Genomic DNA, 20,963 nt, shown 5'->3' on the forward strand with positions numbered 1-20,963 from the left:
TGAACTCAGTAACAAGAACCTGCATACTCATACAAAACATGGAAGTTAAATAACCTTATGCTGAATGATAGCTGAGTCAGAGATGAGATCAAGAAGGAAATTGCCAAATTTTTGTAACAAAATGACAATGAAGACATGAATTATCAGAACCTTGGGATACCACAAAGGCAATCCTAACAGGGAAATTTATAGCACTGCAAGCCTTCCTCAAGAGAATGGAAAAAGAGGAAATTAACAACTTAATGGGACATCTCAAGCAACTGGAAAAGGAAGAACATTCCAACCCCAAATGCCGGGTCCTCCGGCAGTCGCAGTTGAGGGAAGATCGGGGCCAGCCCGATCTCGTCCCAGGGGCTGAGCGGGATGGCGAGTGTCGGTGGCTCAAACAGGAACACACGGAGCCGGGAGTCTGTCGAAGCAGGATCTCAACTTTATTGCGTCAAGGAGCCGCTTATATAGGGCACGGGGAAGGGGTGGGGAAAGGAGGCGGGGGATGAGGTACATGAAATGGTGTGATGGGTGGTAAAACAGGGTTGGGCCAATGGCATGGTACCACATTGGCTGTATCTAGGTAGAGGCAGTTTCAGGCTGGGCCTTGCTGAGTCATTGCCATGCAGAAGTAGCTCGATGGATCTACTTCTAGTCAAACTCAGGAAGTTGCACTAGGCCTCAGGCACATGGCAGGGTCAAACAATTCCCCCTTTTGTTTTTTGTATGGCGGAAAAACATAGTCCCTGTCTTAGGTTGCCTGCTCTTGCAGTTTCAGTCTTACCCGTCATGGGGATACAAACGTCAACGGTTTGGTTCCTGTTTTAGGTTGACTGAATGCAGAGTGATTTTACCCGTCTTTGGGTACTATGAATGTAATCCACCGTGCAGCCTCTCCATATCCTGTCTTAGGTTGTTCCAGGTTTGGGATCTTACCCGTCATCAGTGCTATGGAGGATGGTTAGATTCATGCTTAATGAGCTGGTGATATTGGACCTTGACCTGATTTAAGATTATTGCCTCTAACCTTTTTAATAGGGTCCAAAGGTGATAACTAACATAAGGGTAAGTAAGGATCAGGGGAAGAAGGTAGGGCAAAAAAAAAAAAAAAAAACCATGTAGGCCCGTTCTAAAATTTCTTTTCTTCTCTTTTCTGAATCTTCTTGGAGTGTTTTGATCTTGTTTTGCACGATAACGGATCTGTTGGCATAAAAGCAGCACTTCTTCTGCAAAAATATAAAGATGCCTCCCTAGATGCTATGAGACTCCGGATAGCATTGGGGTCGTCCATTCCCTCGTCACTGGGGGAGATGAACATCATTAGCATCATCAGCAGTGGAAGCAGTTGCTTCCTCATTGGGGGTTCTTTCTGGGGGGGGGAAGTAGAAAGACACTTCTCAGGGGCGTTAGACCCCCTGGATAAATTAAGGTTATCCCCTTCTTGTTGGGGCAAGTATTTAAGGTCTCTTGCTGGAACCCAAATGGGTTTTTTCTTGTTTTGAGGGAAAACACATCCGAAACCTCTCCCTGCTGTAAGGAGTGGGTCTGGTCCTCTCCACCCTCCCATAAGCGGATCTCGCCATCGGACCCAGATGGAACTATAGGTCACCGATGAAGACCAATGCTTTTGAAAGGGAGATAAGTGTGGGTCTTCTTTGGAAAAATTTAAGATATTTAATGTGAATAGAGCCTTTTTCAATTGATCGTGAGGGGGTATAGACTCCCTCTTTTGTTTTTGTAATTGACCCTTAAGGGTTTGATTGAATCTTTCAATGATAGCTTGACCTTGGGGGTTGTGTGGTATGCCAGTGGAGTATGAAATTTTCCATGTTTGTAGGAAATTTGTAAAGGATTTGCTTGTAAAGCAAAGGCCATTGTCAGTTTTAATTTGATCAGGTAGACCAAGTGTAGCGAAACATTGGAGCATATGGCTAATAGCATGTTTAGTTTTTTTCTCCAGCATGTGCTGACGCCCAACAGGCACAGGAGAAGGTGTCAATGGACACGAAAATGTATTTAAGTTTCCCAAAAGGGGCATAGTGAGTAACATCTATTTGCCATAGATGATTGGGTCGAAGGCCTCAGGGGTTGGTGCCCAAGGTCTGCAGAGGGGGAACTTGAAGGAAAGGCTGGCATGACTGACAAGTACGAACGATTTTTTTCAGATCCTTAACAGGTATGTGGGGATACTTGTGTTTAAGCCCTCTCCAATTGATATGAGTTAGTTGGTGAAATTATGTTGCTTCTGTTACTGTATTGCATTGTGGCATGGAGGCTAGCTGATCTGTTAATTTATTGCCTGTAGCTAAAAATCCTGTGTAGGTTTTGATGTCCTCTAAGGTGTTGTAAGTAAATTGGATTGGTTCTTTGTTTGAGTAGAGTTCTAACCTGGATCATTAATGGGGATATGGGATTGGAATCTAATTTAATATGAGCCACTATTAAATTGGGTAGTAGGTTGACTACATAAAGGCTATCTGAAAATAGGTTAAAGGGTTCAGGTATGGAATTAAGGGCCATGACAACAGCAAAAAGTTCTTTGAATTGAGCTGCTCCTTCAAGCTCATGTAGGATGGATTTTAAGAGGGTGGGTTTTTGATCTTGCACTAGGGGAGGATAAATAATAATGGAAGCTCCTAGGCACCCTCCATCTGTAAAGACGGTGAGGAAGGTGGGATTAGGATGCAGGAAAAAAAGTTGTGATGGTTTCCAAGTTAGTTTGGCAAAGGAGTTCATCCATTTGTAAGGACCATAGTGACAATCAATTCGACCTGAGAATCCTTCAAGTGCCAGTGCAATTCTGTCGTTATTTCTCTGAAGCCAGGAAAAATCTGAGAGTTTATATGGGGTGATGATGGAATGGGGTTCAATGCCAAACAATCTGACTGCTATGTCCCTTCTTTTAAATATGCAGTCAGCAATCTGATTGTTTATGGAATAGACTCTAGGGACTCCTCCCACCAAGAGATGAATCCACTGGATAGGCTCCCCCTTTTGGGCTAAGAGGGCGGTACATAAAGTTTCTTTGGGAAAGAGGTAGAGGATAAGGGGTATGTGGGGATTGAATCTTTTTAAAGAAGCTTGGTTTATGGATTGTTGAATTTTAGTCAGTATGTGTTGACAATGAGGTGGTAATGTTATTTGAGAGGTTAAATCTAGGCCTTTTAGAAGATTAAACAGGGGAATTATCTCCTCAGTGGAGATAGGGATTCAAGGTCTTAGTCAATTAATTTCCCCGAGTAATTTCTGCAGCTGGGGCAAACTGTAAGTTTCTTGAAGGACCAGTTGGGGCTTAATAGGGGAAACTGTATCTAGGGAGAGGATGGACCCCAAGATTTTAAATGGGGGGATGGTTTGTATCTTTTCAGGAGCTATTTGAAAATTATTCTGGCAGAGGATAGTGAGGCATTCAGTGGTGAGTTCTTGGAGGTTATCTGAATTGTGGCTTCCTAAGATTATATCATCCACATAAATGTAGAATAGTATGTTAGGTCGCGTTAGTAATGAAGTGAAGATGTGTGTTAAATAATATTGACAGATAGGGGGGCTATTAGCCATTCCTTGGGGGTAGGACCATCCACTCAAATCTTAAATCTGACCCTCGGAAGTTGGTTGAAGGTATGGAAAAGGCAAACCTTTCCATATCATTTGGATGGAGGGGAATAGAAAAAAAACAATCTTTAATGTCTATGACTGTGAGGTGGTAAGCTGTGGGAATTGCGGGAATCCAGGGGAGACCTCTCTGGGGGGTTCTGAGAGGGATCATCCTGTCATTTATTTTTCTGAGGTCTTGTAGGAGTCTCCAAGAGCCATTGGGCTTCTTGATTATGAATACTGGAGAGTTCTAAGGGCTAGTAGATGGTCTTAAATGCCCTTGATCTCACTGTTGGTTGACTAACAAATGTAGATTTTGGAGTTTATTTGAAGGGAGAGGCCACTACTCTACCCATACAGGGTCCCCGGGTGTCCATCGAATTTGGAATACTGGGGAATGAGCAGTGGCCTTTAGAATTGGGGGTGAACCTGGGAGTGTTCTTGATTGATTGGTTCGAGGTATGGGTTATCCGGATAATAGTATTGCCTTCTCTGTTTTTGTTGAAATTGCTTTTCAAGTTTATCTTGGGGGTGATCATCCTGAGAGTTGTTATGGTCAGTGGTGATAAATGCCTCCGCCTCACCTAAAATGTCTTGACCCAGGAGATTGGCGGTTAGGCCCAGGACCACAAGCGGGCACACCGCCCCATGGTTTCCACTAGGGTCCACCCAGGGGAGCCAAGCATCAGTCTCCCAGGAGGTAGAACGGCCACCCACACCTAACAGGGGTACTTCCTCTTTCCTGGTAACTGTGCGGTCTGCCCCAGTATCCATGAGGAATTTGAAGGATTTATCACCAGTTGTAAGGGTTATTTTTGGTCTCATGCCCACAATTAGGGGAATGGTCCAATGAGTTTGTACTGGTCTGCTCCCCTTTTTTAATGGGGCTGGGGATAGCCCCACAGGGAGTTTAAAGGCTCACCTTTGAGATTGAATTTGGATTTGCAATCGCGGACCAAATGAAAGCCTTTTTTACAGCGAGGGCACGGGGTGCTGGGGCCATTCCCCCCTGGTAGGCCAGGGGGGCGTTTGGTTTTGAAGTGGCCCTTGAAGTGGCCCTTTTTACCACACCCAAAACATGTCCGCTTGCCTGCAGTAGGGGCTAATTGAAGGGCATTAATAAGTGTTTGGAGTTCTTCCTGGGGGTCTGCCTGAAGTGCCAAAACCATCACCCTTGCTTGATGAGACGTGGAACCAACATCTCGAGTAGCTATGATCCACCTCTCCATCGCCTGGTTTCTTAACCCGGGGCAGGCGAGCTTATAATCAGTGGTCATGCCATCCCAGACTAAAGAATGGACAAATCGGTCCCGTACTCCAGCAGGGAACTTTCTCTGTAGCCTTTTTTGGACTCTGTCTATAAAGGTGGAGAGGTCCTCTGTGTGTTTCTGATCAATTCCCGCTATGGGGGATTCAGTGGGGCCCTAGTCTAATTTCTTCCATGCAGCTAGCCCACTGGCTCTGACCTGATCTTGGTAAGGAGCAGGAATAGCTGCCTGCTGGAGGCCAGTGGAAAATTGATCAGCCGTACCATAAAGAATGCCATAAGTTATGGGGATGGGAGGTTGGGCGCTCTGATTACATTCTCCCCGAACACGGAACTCCTCCTGGAAGTAGGCCATCCACTTAAGGAATGTGGGGCCCGGGAGTACCGCTTTGGCTAGTTCTTTCCAGTCTCGGGCTACACACCTTTGGTGCACTAGCCCTTCAAGTATGCTTTCTGCCCAGGGTGAGTTAGGTCCATCCTCAGAAACTGTCTTTTTTAGATCTTTGAGATCTTGAGCCTCCCAGGGGTACCCGGCCGTGGGGCGATTACCTCCCGGATTAATATTAGCCGGAAAAAGGTTGGTAGCTCCGCCCTCAGTACTGCTTTCTCCACCATATGGAGGAGGTGCAGTGGGGGCCTGGAAAGGATTAGTTGGAGGATTCCCAAAAGGGTCGAGGGAAGGATAGAGAGGTTTGGGTTGACTCAGTGGGCCAATGAGGTCTGCTGACTCAGGGCTCTGATCTGGGCTCGGTTCTGCTTTGGGACTTTTATTCTCCGCTTCTCTCAGGGTCAATGCTCCCTCCACTTTCTTGGGGAACAGCCCTTTAAGGCAGATACAGTAGGGAGTATCCCAAGAAGGGGAATCTCCCCCCCTTTTTATATGTGCTCTTCTGATTAATCTTTCAACCCTATCCCAGGTGTCCCAGTCAAAGAGGTTGCTCTCCAGAAGCCAGGGTGCGACCTTAAGTAAACATTCCCAGGCTTGAAAGGTCTGACTATCCGAGAGGTCTAGTCCTCTGCTTTTGAGTAAGATTTTAAGGGATTCCAAAGCAGGGTCAAATTTGGAATTGGACTTCCCCATAATTTACGGGGTACACTCACCCACAGACCTATTGGCCCATCAGCGATCTTCGTGTGGGGAGCCGAGTTCCTCACACGGGCACCAATCTGCCGGGTCCTCCAGCAGTCACAGTTGAGGGAAGATCGGGGCCAGCCTGATCTGTCCCAGGGGCTGAGCGGGATGGCGAGTGTCGGCGGCTCAAACAGGAACACACGGAGCCGGGAGTCTGTCAAAGCAGGATCTCAACTTTATTGCGTCAAGGAGCTGCTTATATAGGGCACGGGGAAGGGGTGGGGAAAGGAGGCGGGGGATGAGGTACATGAAATGGTGTGATGGGTGGTAAAACAGGGTTGGGCCAATGGCATGGTACCACGTTGGCTGTATCTAGGTAGAGGCAGTTTCAGGCCGGGCCTTGTTGAGTCATTGCTGTGCGGAAGTAGCTTGATGGATCTACTTCTAGTCAAGCTCGGGAAGTTGCACTAGGCCTCAGGCACATGGCAGGGCCCAACACCCAAACCCAGTAGAAGAAAAGAAATAACCAAAATTAGAGCAGAATTAAATGAAATTGAAAACAAAAGAATTATACAACAGATCAATACATCAAGAAGTTGGTTTTTTGAAAAGGTCAATAAAACAGGTGAACCTTTGGTGGACCTAACCAGGAAAAAAAGAGTAAAATCCCTAATCTCATCAATCAGAAACGACAAAGACGAAATAACAACAGACTCCTCAGAAATTCAAAAAATCCTTAATGAATATTACAAGAAACTTTATTCTCAGAAATATGAAAATCTGAAGGAAATTGACCAATACTTGGAAGCACGTCACCTTCCAAGACTTAGCCAGAATCAAGTGGAAATGTTGAACAGGCCAACATCAAGTTCTGAAATAGCATCAACCATACAAAACCTCCCTAAAAAGAAAAGCCCGGGACCAGATGGTTTCACATCAGAATTCTACCAAACCTTTAAAGAGGAACTACTACCTATATTATTCAACCTGTTCCAAAAGGTAGAAAAAGAAGGAAGACTACCCAACACATTCTATGAAGCAAACATCACCCTGATCCCCTAACCAGGAAAATACCCAACAAGAAAAGAAAATTATAGACCAATATCACTAACAAATATACATGTAAAAATATTCAACAAGATCCTAACAAACAGAATCCAGCAACACATCAAACAAATGATACATCATGACCAAGTTGGTTTTATCCCGGGGTCTCAAGGCTGGTTCAATATATGTAAATCTATAAGTATAATTCAGCACATAAACAAATTAAAAAACAAAGACCATATGATTCTCTCAATTGATGCAGAAAAAGCTTTTGATAATATCCAGCATCCCTTCATGATCAGAACACTTAAAATTGGTATAGAAGGGACATTTCTCAAACTGATAGAGGCCATCTACAGCAAACCCACAGCCAATATCATATTGAATGGAGTTAAATTGAAATCATTTCCACTCAGATCAGGAACCAGAGAAGGCTGTCCATTGTCTCCAGTGCTCTTTAACATTGTAATGGAAGTTTTAGCCAGTGCAATTAGGGAAGAAAAGGCTATCAAGGGTATCCATATAGGGTCAGAAGAGATCAAACTTTTGTTCTTCGCAGATGATATGATTGTATATCTGGAAAACACCAGGGACTCTACTACAAAACTCTTAGAAGTGATCAAGGAATTCAGCAGCGTCTCAGGTTACAAAATCAACATTCATAAATCAGTAGCCTTTATATATACCAACAATGGTCAAGCTGAAAAAACAGTTAAGGACTCTATTCCATTCACAGTAGTGCCAAAGAAGATGAAATATTTGGGAGTTTATCTAACAAAAAACGTGAAAGATCTCTATAAAGAGAACTATGAAACTCTAAGAAAAGAAATAGCTGAAAATGTTAACAAATGGAAAAACATACCATGCTCATGGCTGGGAAGAATCAACATTGTTAAAATGTCCATACTACCCAAAGCAATATGCAATTTTAATGCAATCCCTATTAAAGTTCCACTGTCATACTTTAAAGATCTTGAAAAAATAATACTTTGTTTTATATGGAATCAGAAAAAATCTTGAATAGCCAAGACATTACTCAGAAATAAAAACAAAGCAGGAGGAATCATGCTACCAGACCTCAGACCATACTATAAATCAACAGTGATCAAAACAGCATGGTACTAGCACAAAAACAGAGAAATAGATGTCTGGAACAGAATAGAGAACCAAGAGATGAACCCAGCTACTTACCGTTATTTGATCTTTGACAAGCCAATTAAAAACATCCAGTGGGGAAAAGATTCCCTATTTTACAAATGGTGAGGGTGAACTGGCTGGCAACCTGTAGAAGACTGAAACTGGACCCACACCTTTCACCATTAACTAAGATAGACTCTCACTGGATTAAAGATTTAAACTTAAGACATGAAATTATAAAAATACTAGAAGAGAGTGCAGGGAAAACACTTGAACAAATCAGTCTGGGCGAGTATTTTATGAGGAGGACACCCCTCCCCACCACCCACCCCCAGTAATTGAAGCAGCTTCAAAAATACACTACTGGGACCTGATCAAACTAAAAAGCTTCTGCACAGCCAAGAACACAGTAAGTAAAGCAAGCAAACAGCCCTCAGAATGGGAGAAGATATTTGCAGGTTATGTCTCTGACAAAGATTTAATAAGCAGAATCCACAGAGAACTCAAACATATAAGCAAGGAAAGAACAAGTGATCCGCTTGCAGGCTGGGCAAGGGACTTGAAGAAACTTCTCTGAAGAAGACAGGTGCACAGCCTACAGACATATGAAAAATGCTCATCATCTTTAATCATCAGAGAAATGCAAATCAAAACTACCTTGAGATACCATCTAACTCTAGTAAGATTAGCCCATATCACAAAATCCCAAGACCAGAGATGTTGGCATGGATGTGGAGAAAAGGGAACACTTCTACACTGCTGGTGGGAATGCAAATTAATACATTCCTTTTGGAAAGATGTTTGGAGAACACTGAGAGATCTAAAAATAGAAAAAAAAAATAGATCTGCCATTTAATCCTATAATTCTTCTACTAGGTATATACCCAGAAGACCAAAAATCACATTATAACAAAGATATTTGTACCAGAATGTTTATTGCAGCCCAATTCATAATTGCTAAGTCATGGAAGAAGCCCAAGTACCCATCGATTCATGGATACATTAATAAATTGTGGTATATGTACACCATAGAATATTATGCAGCCTTAAAGAAAGATGGAGACTTTACCTCTTTCATGTTTACATGGATGGAGCTGGAACATATTCTTCTTAGTAAAGTATCTCAAGAATGGAAGAAAAAGTATCCAATGTACTCAGCCCTACTATGAAACTAATTTAGGGTTTTTACATGAAAGCTATAACCCAGTTACAACCTAAGAATAGGGGGAAGGGGGAAAATGAGGATGGGGGAGGTGGTTAGAGGGAAGGGGATTGGTGGGATTACACCAGCGGTGCATTTTACAAGGGTATATGTGAAACTTGGTAAATGTGGAATGTAAGTGTCTTGGCACAGTAACTGAGAGAATGCCAGGAAGGCTATGTTAACCAGTGTGATGAAAGTGTGTCAAATAGTCTGTGAAGCTAGTGAATGATGCCCCATGATCATATCAATGTACACAACTATGATTTAATAATAATAAAAAAAAAGATTTCATCTGTCTGAGAGCGCAGCCTAGCCTCAAACAGGAAAGGACAGAGCTGGTGCCTTCCGACCTTACTGGTGCAAGGGCGCCACCTCCAGGTGGAGGTTGAGAGAGCATGAGAGAAGCCTCAGAAGACAGGAAGCAAATATGAGGCTGCTGGGAAACTGGGGTGGGGGTGGGGACTAGGATTGTAGGGCTCAGAAGAGCTCTGGACAACATGCAGTGAGAAAAGTCCTGCTCAGCGAAGGACGTGAGCATCCATTGCCCCAGAAAACAAAGCCAGAGTGGATGAAAGAAATGAAGGAGCTTTCTAAAGTCATGAGCTGCAGAGACCCAAGACCATGACTAGTCATAAAACACGAGACCCAAATTCCAGGGGTAAGGATACAGGAGAAAAGAACTGGTAAATGCCTTAGGGCTGTGGTCACCCTGCCCACTACTGCCCATCGGCATCCCCAGACCCTGTTCTTGGAAAAACTGTCTTCTTGAAACCAGTCCCTGGTGTCAAAAATGTTGGGGACTACTGACCTGTGGTGAATAGGAGCAGATGGAGGAACCTTGGGAACCAAGGAAGAGTCCCCTTTTTACATAGTGTGTGAGCTGAGTATTGCAGGTGGGTGGGAAGCTGGTGAAGCCGGTATCCAGGGGCACTCACTAGACAACACAGGCATAAGGAATGAGATTGCAGTTAGAAATGGAGGATTCTGAATATGAGGAAAATAAAAATAGGTGTGTGGCGTTAGTAACACTTGTCAATAGGATTAAGTTTAGGATTAGGGATAGGTTGGTCCGAATTGGGATTAGGGTTAGTCAGTGGTTGTTCTAAAGGTATAGGAGATGAAATCTAGGATGGAACGTATAATGAATCGATAACAAAAATGATTAAATTTATAAACATATTAAATAAGGAACTGTATCTCGGGGGGAAAGTGATAGAATTGAAATAAAGAGTGACTGATAGAGGTGAAAATTTAGTTAGTGTGAGAATATCAATTGAAGTATTTTCCCTCTTTCTCTTTGTCTCTAGATGAATACATAACCCCAATGTGCAATAATAATAGTAGTTATCAATGTTGATTGCTTACAATGCTCTAGGCACTGTGTTACAAGAGTCACATGGATTCCTCCTACCTCACTTTCAGCACCATCTAATCTATTTGTTTTGTCTCCAGTTGAGTACTCCCTTTTCTTCTTCCAAAGCAGATGAATTTGCCATTGCTTGACCTCTTTAATTGCTCCATCAGCTTGATCCTATATATAAATTATTCCTTCATTTGTTCTTCGGTATCTGTTATTCCTGCTCTGATTTCTTCATTTTTTTTACTGTGCAAATAAATTTCTTCAAAAGCCTTTAAAAAAAAAAAATTTTGTTAAGAGTTGTTTCCAACCAAATCAAATTCACAAGGATCATGCCTGTCCTTTTCATTCTGGTTTTTTTTTTTTTTTTTTTGATGTCCCTTTTTGCTGCCCTTCAGTTTTTAGGCCTAACTCCTCTGCCCTGGGTGTGGATCTTTTCCCTCCCGTCACCCTCTCCAGTTGTGCCATCTCTTCCTTCTACAGTGGCTTCTATGCAGAGAATGGCAGGTGTGAACGCTGCAGTTCCACTTGCAGAACATGTGAAGAAAATGCCTTCAACTGCCATTCCTGTGAAGGAGACCTTGTCCTGCACCATGGACTGTGCCAGGAGTCCTGTCCTGAGGGGCACGTGGCTGTGGAGGGTGTGTGCAAGCATTGCCCAGAGAGCTGTCAGGAATGCATCCACGAGAAAACATGCAAAGGTACTTGAGAGCCTCCCAAGGGGGAGCACAGCTCTGCTGAGCCAGCTGGGTGGAGCAGAGGGAGGTGTCCAGAGAGACTGTGGGAGCCCGTCTCCCTCCCTTTCCTGAAATGTATCTGTCCCCATGCTGGTCACTGAGGAAATCAAGAGTGAGATAGATAATTTTCATTATGGATTCCGCAAGCTAAGACAAACAGGAGCCTTTTGCATCCTCTCTTCCACACGTGTACACATACAGAAGGTGTGCCAAGCATTATCCTAGATTCTAGAGATACAAATGAAAGTCCATAATGCCTATCTTTTTGAGCACAAAATCTTACAAACAGATATTAAAAACTAAAAAGGAAGGAGCTAGAAAATTTCAATTGTTAACAAAGAATAAGGAAAAAAAGTTCAGACAACTGTAAAACTGAGATTAGCACTCTGGCTGTGAACAGTCTCCCTTCAACCCCTGACTCTAGGAATTATCTCCTAGGAAAATCTGTCTACTGTCCTCTTTGAAATAAGACAGACTCTGGCTCGGCACCTGTAGCTCAGCGGCTAGGATGCCAGCCACATACACCAGAGCTAGCGAGTTCAAATCCAGCCCAGGCCTGCCAAACAACAATGACAACTACAACCCAAAATTAGCTGAGTGTTGTGACAGGTGCCTATAGTCCCAACTACTTGGGAGGCTGAGACAAGAGAATTGCTTAAGCCTAAGAGTTTGAGGTTGCTGTGAGCTGTGACTCCACGGCACTCTACCCAGGATGACACAGTGAGACTCTGTCTCAAAAAAATAAATAAATAAATAAAAATAAAAAAGACAGACTCATTTAACTTTCCTTTCCAAGATACTCTTTGGGTGTGACCTAATGTGTTTTCCAGGATTCCCCCAATTTCTCTCAAATAAGAAAATAAACTCAATGCATTCTTCACACTGATTAGCCATTTATTTATTGTTCTTCCCTATCAATCCATGAAAAATTAACTAACCCAACAATTCCTAAAGTACTTTTTATATTGAATGAAATATGAGATGCTCGATACAATTTTAAAAATCTATTAATGCTGTTTAGGTTTTCCTAACAATACTGACAGAGTCTTAGCCATCCCTGTCTTGCCACAACACTGAAATTTTTTGCATCTTCAAAGGGAAGGCAAATGCAACACATAAATCCAGGACCATCCAATTAGGTCACAATGTGTGGCCTCCTCCTCTTTTCCAGGGAGGACTTGTTAGAATTGATGCTATGCCCCAGCAGGGTGTGGATGGGACAAGTGTACCCTCAGATCAAAAGAAGTAAAGTGGTGGAGGACAGACTAGCCCACTGCAAAAGCAATGAATTCCTCTCTCCTATACCCTGGCGATAACTTGCTGCTTCCTCCTGCCCACAGAATGCATGCCTGGGTTCTTCCTGCAAAATGACATGTGCCATCAGTCCTGTCCCAAAGGCTTCTATAAGGACTCACGCCATTGTGTCCTCTGTCATGAAGACTGTCTGGAATGCAGAGGCCCAGAAGCTGATGACTGTGATGTCTGTGCTGATGCTTCCTTGGTCCTCTATAATGGGCTGTGTTTGGACGAGTGTCCATTAGGAACTTACTATGAAGAAAATACTAATAATTGCAGAGGTAAAGACTTTCATGGCCAAGCATGGCATCTCAGGGAACCAAATGAGATGTGTTTCTGCTTAGACAAAATAGGTTTTGGAGATTGCGCAGTTTCAGCCCCAGAGCTGTCATCTCACCTTTTATTGTCCCACTTGAGGCAACACATTTTTTAAATTGGTTTTAATTAATTTTTTAAATGAATAACTCATAAGGCCAGGTGTGGTGGCTCGCACCTGTAATCCCAGCACTCTAAGAGGCCAAGGGGGGTGGATTACTTGAGTTCAGGAGTTCAAGACCAGCCTGAGCAAGAGTGAGACCCCATCTGTACTAAAAATAGAAAAACTAGCTGGGCATGGTGGTGCACACTTATAGTCCCAGCTACTTGGGAAGCTGAGACTATAGCTTGACCCCAGGAATTTGAGGTTACTCTGAACTATGATGACACCATGGCACTCTACCTGGGGCAACAGAATCTCAAAAATGAAAAAGAATCTATAGGTTGAAGTGTGCTATGAGATAACCAAAGATGAGAAACACTGGTCTACTGATTTCAGGAAGATAGAAAAAATGAGTAGTCAGGGTGGGCACAAGCTCAACCCCATATACAAGAAAGACAAACACATTGGTCCTAGCAGGCTCTGTCCTGGCAGAATGCAGAGGCAGCATGGCCAATGCTTCTGATTTTCAAAGAGAAATCGTAAGTCTGCTTTTTCATGTGAAATCTGATGCTTATGTATTGGCACTGAATTAAAATGTTTTTAAGGCTGCAAAAAAAAAAAAACAAAAAAAAAATGAAAAAGAATCACTCATAAGCTTTGATCATGTGACTTTTGTTAGTAAGACATCATGTGGACGTGTAACCATACCCAGTTTGTTGTGTGAAGTGCTGCAAGTCAATGTATCAGTGCACTGGACTGCAGCAGAGAAAGAGGTTCAATCACGAGGCAGCCAAACAAGGAGATCAAAGGGAATCTTAAATCTGCCTCCCTGAGGAGTTTGAGACAAGGGATTTTAAGCAGTTAGGATGAGTAGTGGGCCAAGGTGTGGGGATTATAGATTGTTGGAAGAGTGCAGAGTGAGGTCATGGGAGGGGGAGATGGAAAGAGTGCATGATTACACTGATTTGGTTCTCCCGTGGGGGTCTTCAAACTGGTTGGAATTCAGGCTCTGAAAAACATCTGAAGCAATTCTTAAACAAAAGCCTTATGATTCTAACATCAGAGAGCCTATCTATAGGAACAATGGGGATACAAGGTCAGAATTTAGTGCTAAACGGCTTAGTAAGCAGCTGAAAGGAGGTGGCTCAAAGTGCAGTCTGATTAGTGTTTAATTATAACTGGTGGAGGAGGATGGAAAACATCGTATTTCTGTCCAGAACCTGGCGTATAATTCTCGGTAACCCTGTGAGGACAGTTTCAGAAACCTCCTCACATCAGTGACTAAAAACTACTGATCAAAATAAATTCTCAGGTTGAGGACTCACACCTATAATCCCGGCACTTTGAGAGGCCAACATGTGAGGATTGCTTGAGGCCAGAAGTTTGAGACCAGCCTGGGTAACATAGTTAGACTCTGTTTCTACAAAAAAAATTTTTTTTTTTTTTTTTTTTTTTTTTTTTTTTTGTAGAGACAGAGTCTCACTGTACCGCCCTCGGGTAGAGTGCCGTGGCGTCACATGGCTCACAGCAACCTCTAACTCTTGGGCTTACGCGATTCTCTTGCCTCAGCCTCCCGAGCAGCTGGGACTACAGGCGCCCGCCACAACGCCCGGCTATTTTTTTGTTGTTGCAGTTTGGCCGGGGCTGGGTTTGAACCCGCCACCCTCGGCATATGGGGCCGGTGCCCTGCTCACTGAGCCACAGGCGCCGCCCACTACAAAAAATTTTTTAAAAAAAGAATGAAAAAGAATTATTGCATGAAGATTTACAACAGAGAAGATGATCCTTCAAAAGTCATCCAAAATGGGAGATCTTTTTCAAAATGTCAAATCTATGCCGAGGGTGGCGGGTTTGAACCTGACCCTGGCCAAACTGCAACAACAACAAAAAAAAATAGCTGGGCGTTGTGGCAGGCACCTGTAGTCCCAGCTACTCGGGAGGCTGAGGCAAGACAATCACCTAAGCCCATGAGTTGGAGGTTGCTGTGAGTTGTGACACCATGACACTCTACCAAAGGCAATAAAGTGAGACTCTGTCTCTACAAAAAAAAAGAAAAAGTCAAACGATTATAAGTTTATAGCATAAGCAAACTGTGCTGCAGAGGAATTGCCTGGTGCCCCCATTTCCCTTCATTGCCTGCCCCCATCCAAAGCTCCGCTCCTTCAGCCTCCTCATCTTTGCTTCTCCTGCTCCAAGGCCCTCATCCCATCTCCCACTCAGCACTTCACTCACTGCATGTTCAAGAAAGGAACACCTTTGTATATTTTAACTGGACGTGAATTATTTGCCTCTTATTATTTATCCGAGAGAAGAAAAATAAAATAAATTGTCTATGACTAGAGGTGTTCGCAGAACACATGACAGAAGCATTCTGGGGGAGGGGGCTTTTCCAGAGCTCCAGGATGGAGGCCATTTATATAAAGTGCTATTTAGCATCAGTGTCCCATTTGCTGACTTGTCAAAGCACATGGGCTTCAAGCTGGACCGCTGTGCCTGCTGTGGTGGAGGTGGGACTTAGCATGTGAGGCAGGCTGTGGAACCAAGGGTCAGCTTCACGGAGAAGTTTAAAGACTCAGCCAAGGGCTTCAGTGCCATCTTTGTCTTGGTAGTACAAGGGTAGGCACTGAGGTTCCACTTCCAGCCTTTCCCAGGTGTTCAATAACCAAAGTCATTTACCATAAAGACAGCTTTGCAGGTTTCAGAGCCTCAAGAAAGGTGTGGGATTTTCAGAGATGTTTGTACTATCAATTACGGGATACTTTGGAGTGATCAGAATGGATCCAAAGGCCTGTGTTTCTCGGAGGAGACCCAGCTTAGAAACTGCTCTGTTCCAGATGCCTCTCCATGCCCACCCAAATCTTGAGATTTAGTTAGGTCTTTTGTACCTTATCTCTGGCAATGTAGGTCATCACTGTCTCTCCGGGTACCAGATTCTGCCAGCCTTCCTGTGGACTGGTGGAAAGTGTGAGGGTGTTGTAGGGAGAGACCTTGAGAGAGCTTACCACTCTGTCCTTACCATCTGAGTCATATTAAGTTAAATGACTTATCAGCCTCAATTTCCTGATCTAGTTAAAATGAGATGGCAATAGGAAAAGTAGGAATACTACACCTCTGTTCATCCAGGAAATGCTTACTGCAGGTCTGCTCTGCGCTGTGTGTTCTTCCAGGCCTGCACAACAGCAGGGAATGGTGCAGACAGAATCCCTGCCTTTGTGGAGCTCACATGCTTTGGGGGGAAGACAGACTCTGAAGACAATTAAGTCAAGAGAAAAAATAAGACAGGGAAGGGAAACTCGGAGATGGGCAGGATGGAGCTGAGTCTTGAGAGATGTCCTGAAAGATATCACTGAAAGAGGGAGGAAGCAAACCATGCACTGCGTACGAGGTCAGACAAGTAAGTGCATGAACTCATCCTCAAAGAAGTGCTACGTACCTCATTGCTGAACAGCACTACTGTCACCAGATGGTACACCACGGGGAGTGCTTTGAAGATATTCAGCAATGAGGTTTGTGGCACTATTTCTAGGATAAGTTCACAAACAAACTTGTCTGGCCTCATATACCTGGGAGAAGAGAATTCTAAGCAGAGAGAATGGCAACTGCTAAAACTCAGAGGTGGGAGAGCGAGTTGTTTTTCCATTTGTCTAGCAAATATTTACTGAGCACCTATAATAGGCCAGGCCCTCTTGTTGACACTGTGTGTTCAAAAATAATACAAAAGAGGACTTTTTTTTTTTTTTTACCAATGGGCAATTATGTATAATATATAGCAACAATTGCAGTGTTAATGAGAAGTGGGGGCATTCTGGAGGTGGTGGGGGACCACAGCAGTCAATAGGCACTATGACAGCTGAAAAGGCGACATTCTGGCATGGACCATGGGACCAAGCTGCTGCGGAATTGCTTGTTACTATTTTGTTGCATTTGGGTAGTTATAGTCAGTCTTTCTGATATATCTGAGGTGTCTGCTGCAGGAAAGTGCTCTCTGGGTATTCCAGACAAAGCAAACAGCCATTTTTTCTCATTTTGCAACAAGAATGCTACATCCCGGAGCCCAGGGGCTATCCCTAACTCATGGCCCACACCTTTGTCAGACAGCACTAGACCTCTCCAGAAGAAATGTGGAAGGAATGTGAACACCTTTTCTGGGGGAAGGTGTTCCCTACAGGGGCACCTGGGTCATCCCTCTCTCACTGTCTGTGTCCTGCCCCCACCACACCCACAGATTGCCACAAGGCCTGCTCTGCCTGCTCATCATCGAGGACCTGCACGGCTTGCCAGGAAGGCCTGAGGCTGAGCAGCCACGGGGAGTGCGTGGCTAAGAAGGAGTGCAGCCGCTCCGAGTACTGGGATGAGGAGGCTTCTCGCTGCAAGCCCTGTCACGCTCAGTGCTTTAGCTGCACAGGGCCCGCTGAAGACCAGTGTCACGGTTGTCCAAGGAAGAGCCTTCTTCTCAGTGAGTTCTTTCTCTGAGGAGCGCTGTGCTTTTTCCTCCCTCTGGGAAACCACCTTGCACCATGCCAAGTGTCTAGTAGATATGGGGGATTTTCTTTTTAATTTTTGCTTTGTGTTTGTTTGAGAAATTGTTAAGCCTACAGAAAAGGTAAGCATGTGAGAGTAAAGAACAACACTTCCATGCCCTAATGAATTACCTTGCTAATCTTTGATTCATTTACATTATCATTTGTTTGCCCTTTCTTTCTTTATGTAAAGAAATAGCCCACCATAACCCATAATAACCCACAATATTTTTTTTAAACCATTTGAGGGCAAGATCCTCAAATCATGGCGTACTTCCCACAAGTACGGCAGTACATGGCCATGTCGATACATTGCTTGAATGTGCCATCCGCCTTCACATTTTGTCAGTTCCCCTTTACAACAGGTTTCAGTCTAGAGTCAGCTTCCACATCCCTTTAGCCTCCTTTAATCTACAATGTTTCCGAAACTATTTTTGTCTTTTATAGCTTTAATGCTTTTTTTTTTTTTTTTTTTTTTGAGATAGATTCTCACGCTTTCACCCTGGGTAGAGTGCCCTGGCATCATAGCTCACAGGAACCTCTTGGGCTCAAGCACTCCTCTTGCCTCAGCCTCCCGAGTAGCTGAGATTCCAGGCACCCAGTGCATTAATACTTTAGATTAGAATGTAGTCCCTATTCCCCCCTTTGGATTGGTGTGCAGTTTCTCCATGATTTGATAAGAGTATGCGTTCTCAGCTAGGGTTCTTCACAGGTGATGCTGGGTCCTCTGAGAATCATAATTGGAGGCATATGCTACCCACCTACCTCCCACCCCCACCTCTCATCAGTGATGTTAATGTTGACCAGCTGGTCAAGATGTTCAGTCAGTGTATCCACTGCATAATTACTATTTATTCCCTTGAAAATAATAAGCAGTCTGTGGGGACACACTTCAAGAACATGTAGACCACGTGGCTCAGGACCATAATCCTGGCACTCTGGGAGGCCTAGGCAGGAGGATTACTTGAGCTCAGGAGCACAAGACCAATCTGAGCAAGAGTGAGATCCCATCTTTGCTAAAAATACAAAAATTAGCCAGGTGTTGTGGAAGGTGCTGAGGCAGGAGGATCACTTGAACTCAGGACTTTGAGGTGGCTGTGAACTAGGCTGATGCCATAGCACTCTTCCTTGGGCAACAGAGTGAGACTCTGTATTGAAACAATAATAAAAAAATAACATGCAGCTCATGTAGCTGTTATGCTCCTCATCAGATTTCCCCCTGAATTAGCATCCAAAGTTGGCCTCTTCCAGCAGATCAGGACTGAGGGTTCTTGCTCATATGAGGCAATGCACTGCAATTTTGAGGGATACCATGATGTGGCTTGAAATAAGAATGGGAGAAAGAAAGTGAAATGAAAGGAAACTCCACTAAAAGAAGAAGCTGTAGGAGGGAGAAGGAAGAGATGGCTATGACAAGGGTTAGCACTTGGCTCCCTGACCAGCAGAATAGGCCTGAGACACCAGATGCTCAAAGTGGAAAGTGCAGCAAGTCTTTCCTTTTCTTTTTGAGCAGGGAAATGAATTCCCCTGCTAAGACACAGGGATGCCTACCTCATGGCACTCCTGATCACTTCACAGTAGAAAAGCCTGGAAGACAGCTGTCTCCTCCATCCATCCATGTTTCCTTTACAAATCTCTGTGACTCCTTCCCAGTAGCTGGTGCTTCATGAAAACATTTTCTCCAACCACATCTCCTATATAATTCCCCCACCCCATCCTTTCTCTCCCCCACCCCCAAATCCCCAACACGCTGGGACTTCCTTTTCTAATTATCCCTAATCTAGAGCACCACCAGTAGTCGCCCCAGATGCCTTCATACAAAGACAAAGACATCTCATCACTGCTAAGTGGTCTTCCCTTAAACAGGCTAGAACTGAGTCATCAGCTCTGGTGAGTGACATGGTGTGTGACATGGCACAGAGCTGTCATCCCCCAAAGGCAAGGTACAGGATTCGTTCAGGCCTGGTCTTCTCACGCTCACCCCACCCTACCCCACATCACGGGGGTCAGGCTAGTTATACACTAGATAACTTTTTGGAGGTTGTGGTAGCTGAATAAAGGCTCCCCCTAGAGATGTCGTATCCCAATCCCTAGATCCTGCAGATATATTACCTTGCACAATAAAAGGGACTTTGGCAGTTGTGTTTTAATTAAGGATTTTTGCACAGGCAGATTATCCTAGATTATCCAGGTAGGCTAAAGGTAATCACGGGGGCCTGATAAAAGAGAGGCAAGGTGAGCTGCGGAAGGTGATGTGACCAGAGGCAGAGGGAAGATGCTGTGCTGCTGCCTTTGAAAACAAAGGAGGAGGCTATGAGCCAAGGAATGCAGGTGGGTTCTTGTAGGTGGAAAGGGCCTCTAGAAAGAATAGAGCCCTGTGGACCCATTCTAGACTTCTGAGCCCCAGAACAGTAAGATAATAAGTTTGTGTTGTTTCAAGCCCCCAGCTTAAGAGCAGCTATGGGAAAGTAATACAGAGGGAGGTGTTTTCCCCTTAGAAGCTTGAGGGTTCCCCTAATTAACCCGAGAGTTCCATCAGCTGAACAGGGGCTCAGACTGTGGTTTCTGTTGTACCAACCACGGTGACTTCTGTTCCTCTTGAATTCCTGAAGGCCTTATGACATTCATCTTAGTTCCCAGGCATATCCAGCAGCCCAGGAGACTCCTGCACACCCCTCGTCCCACCACGCACACAGTGGGGAGGACATAGAGGAGGTGTGGATGTCATGTCCAATGTCCATACAGACTCTTTTCCTCCCATGACAGACACGACCTGTGTGGAGAACTGCCCAGAGGGCTACTACGCGGATGAGGACAGCCACCGCTGCGCGCCCTGCCACAGTTCCTGCAGGACGTGTGAAGGGAGACACAGTGGGCAGTGCCGCTCCTGCCGACCAGGCTGGCTGCAGCTGGGGAGGGAGTGCCTGCGGCAGTGCAGAGAAGGGTAAGTGCTCAGCACACATTCCCCCCCAGGGGTCCACAGCCACGCACATAAACCCATTTTGCAGATGAGGAAACCAAGGCTCAGACCACTTAGACAACCAGATTTGAGTCTCAGTGCTAGTAAGGAGCAAAGGTGAGCCGATTCACAATCAGGAGGAGAAACAGGAGAAGGCAAAGTGAACCGATGAGATAACACAAAGGGCCAGACCGTCAGATCAGACTCACGTGATCTCAGGTGGTGACGGTCCTCACTGAGGAATCAAAGGATACCCCCAATCGCAAGGCAGGTGCAAAGCCTTCTTCCCCGAGAGATGTCCAGGACCATTAACGGAGGTTTTTTTTTTTTTTTCTTTGGCTTTAGGATTTGTTCTAATTCATATTTA

General features: G+C 44.4%; 1 protein-coding gene across 3 annotated transcripts in view; it reads left to right on the forward strand.

Moving 5' to 3' along the window:
- PCSK5 (proprotein convertase subtilisin/kexin type 5) overlaps nt 1-20,963 on the forward strand; it is a 466,549-nt gene that overhangs the window by 422,065 nt on the left and 23,521 nt on the right. For all 3 annotated transcript variants that reach the window (XM_053575543.1, XM_053575548.1, XM_053575551.1), the window contains 4 exons: nt 11,150-11,367; nt 12,744-12,980; nt 17,343-17,573; nt 20,404-20,581. In XM_053575543.1, the coding sequence (XP_053431518.1) occupies nt 11,150-11,367; nt 12,744-12,980; nt 17,343-17,573; nt 20,404-20,581 (864 nt within the window). The remainder of the gene's footprint in view (nt 1-11,149; nt 11,368-12,743; nt 12,981-17,342; nt 17,574-20,403; nt 20,582-20,963) is intronic.

This window comes from Nycticebus coucang, chromosome 2 (genome assembly GCF_027406575.1).
Source record: "Nycticebus coucang isolate mNycCou1 chromosome 2, mNycCou1.pri, whole genome shotgun sequence".
Taxonomy (NCBI): domain Eukaryota; kingdom Metazoa; phylum Chordata; class Mammalia; order Primates; family Lorisidae; genus Nycticebus; species Nycticebus coucang.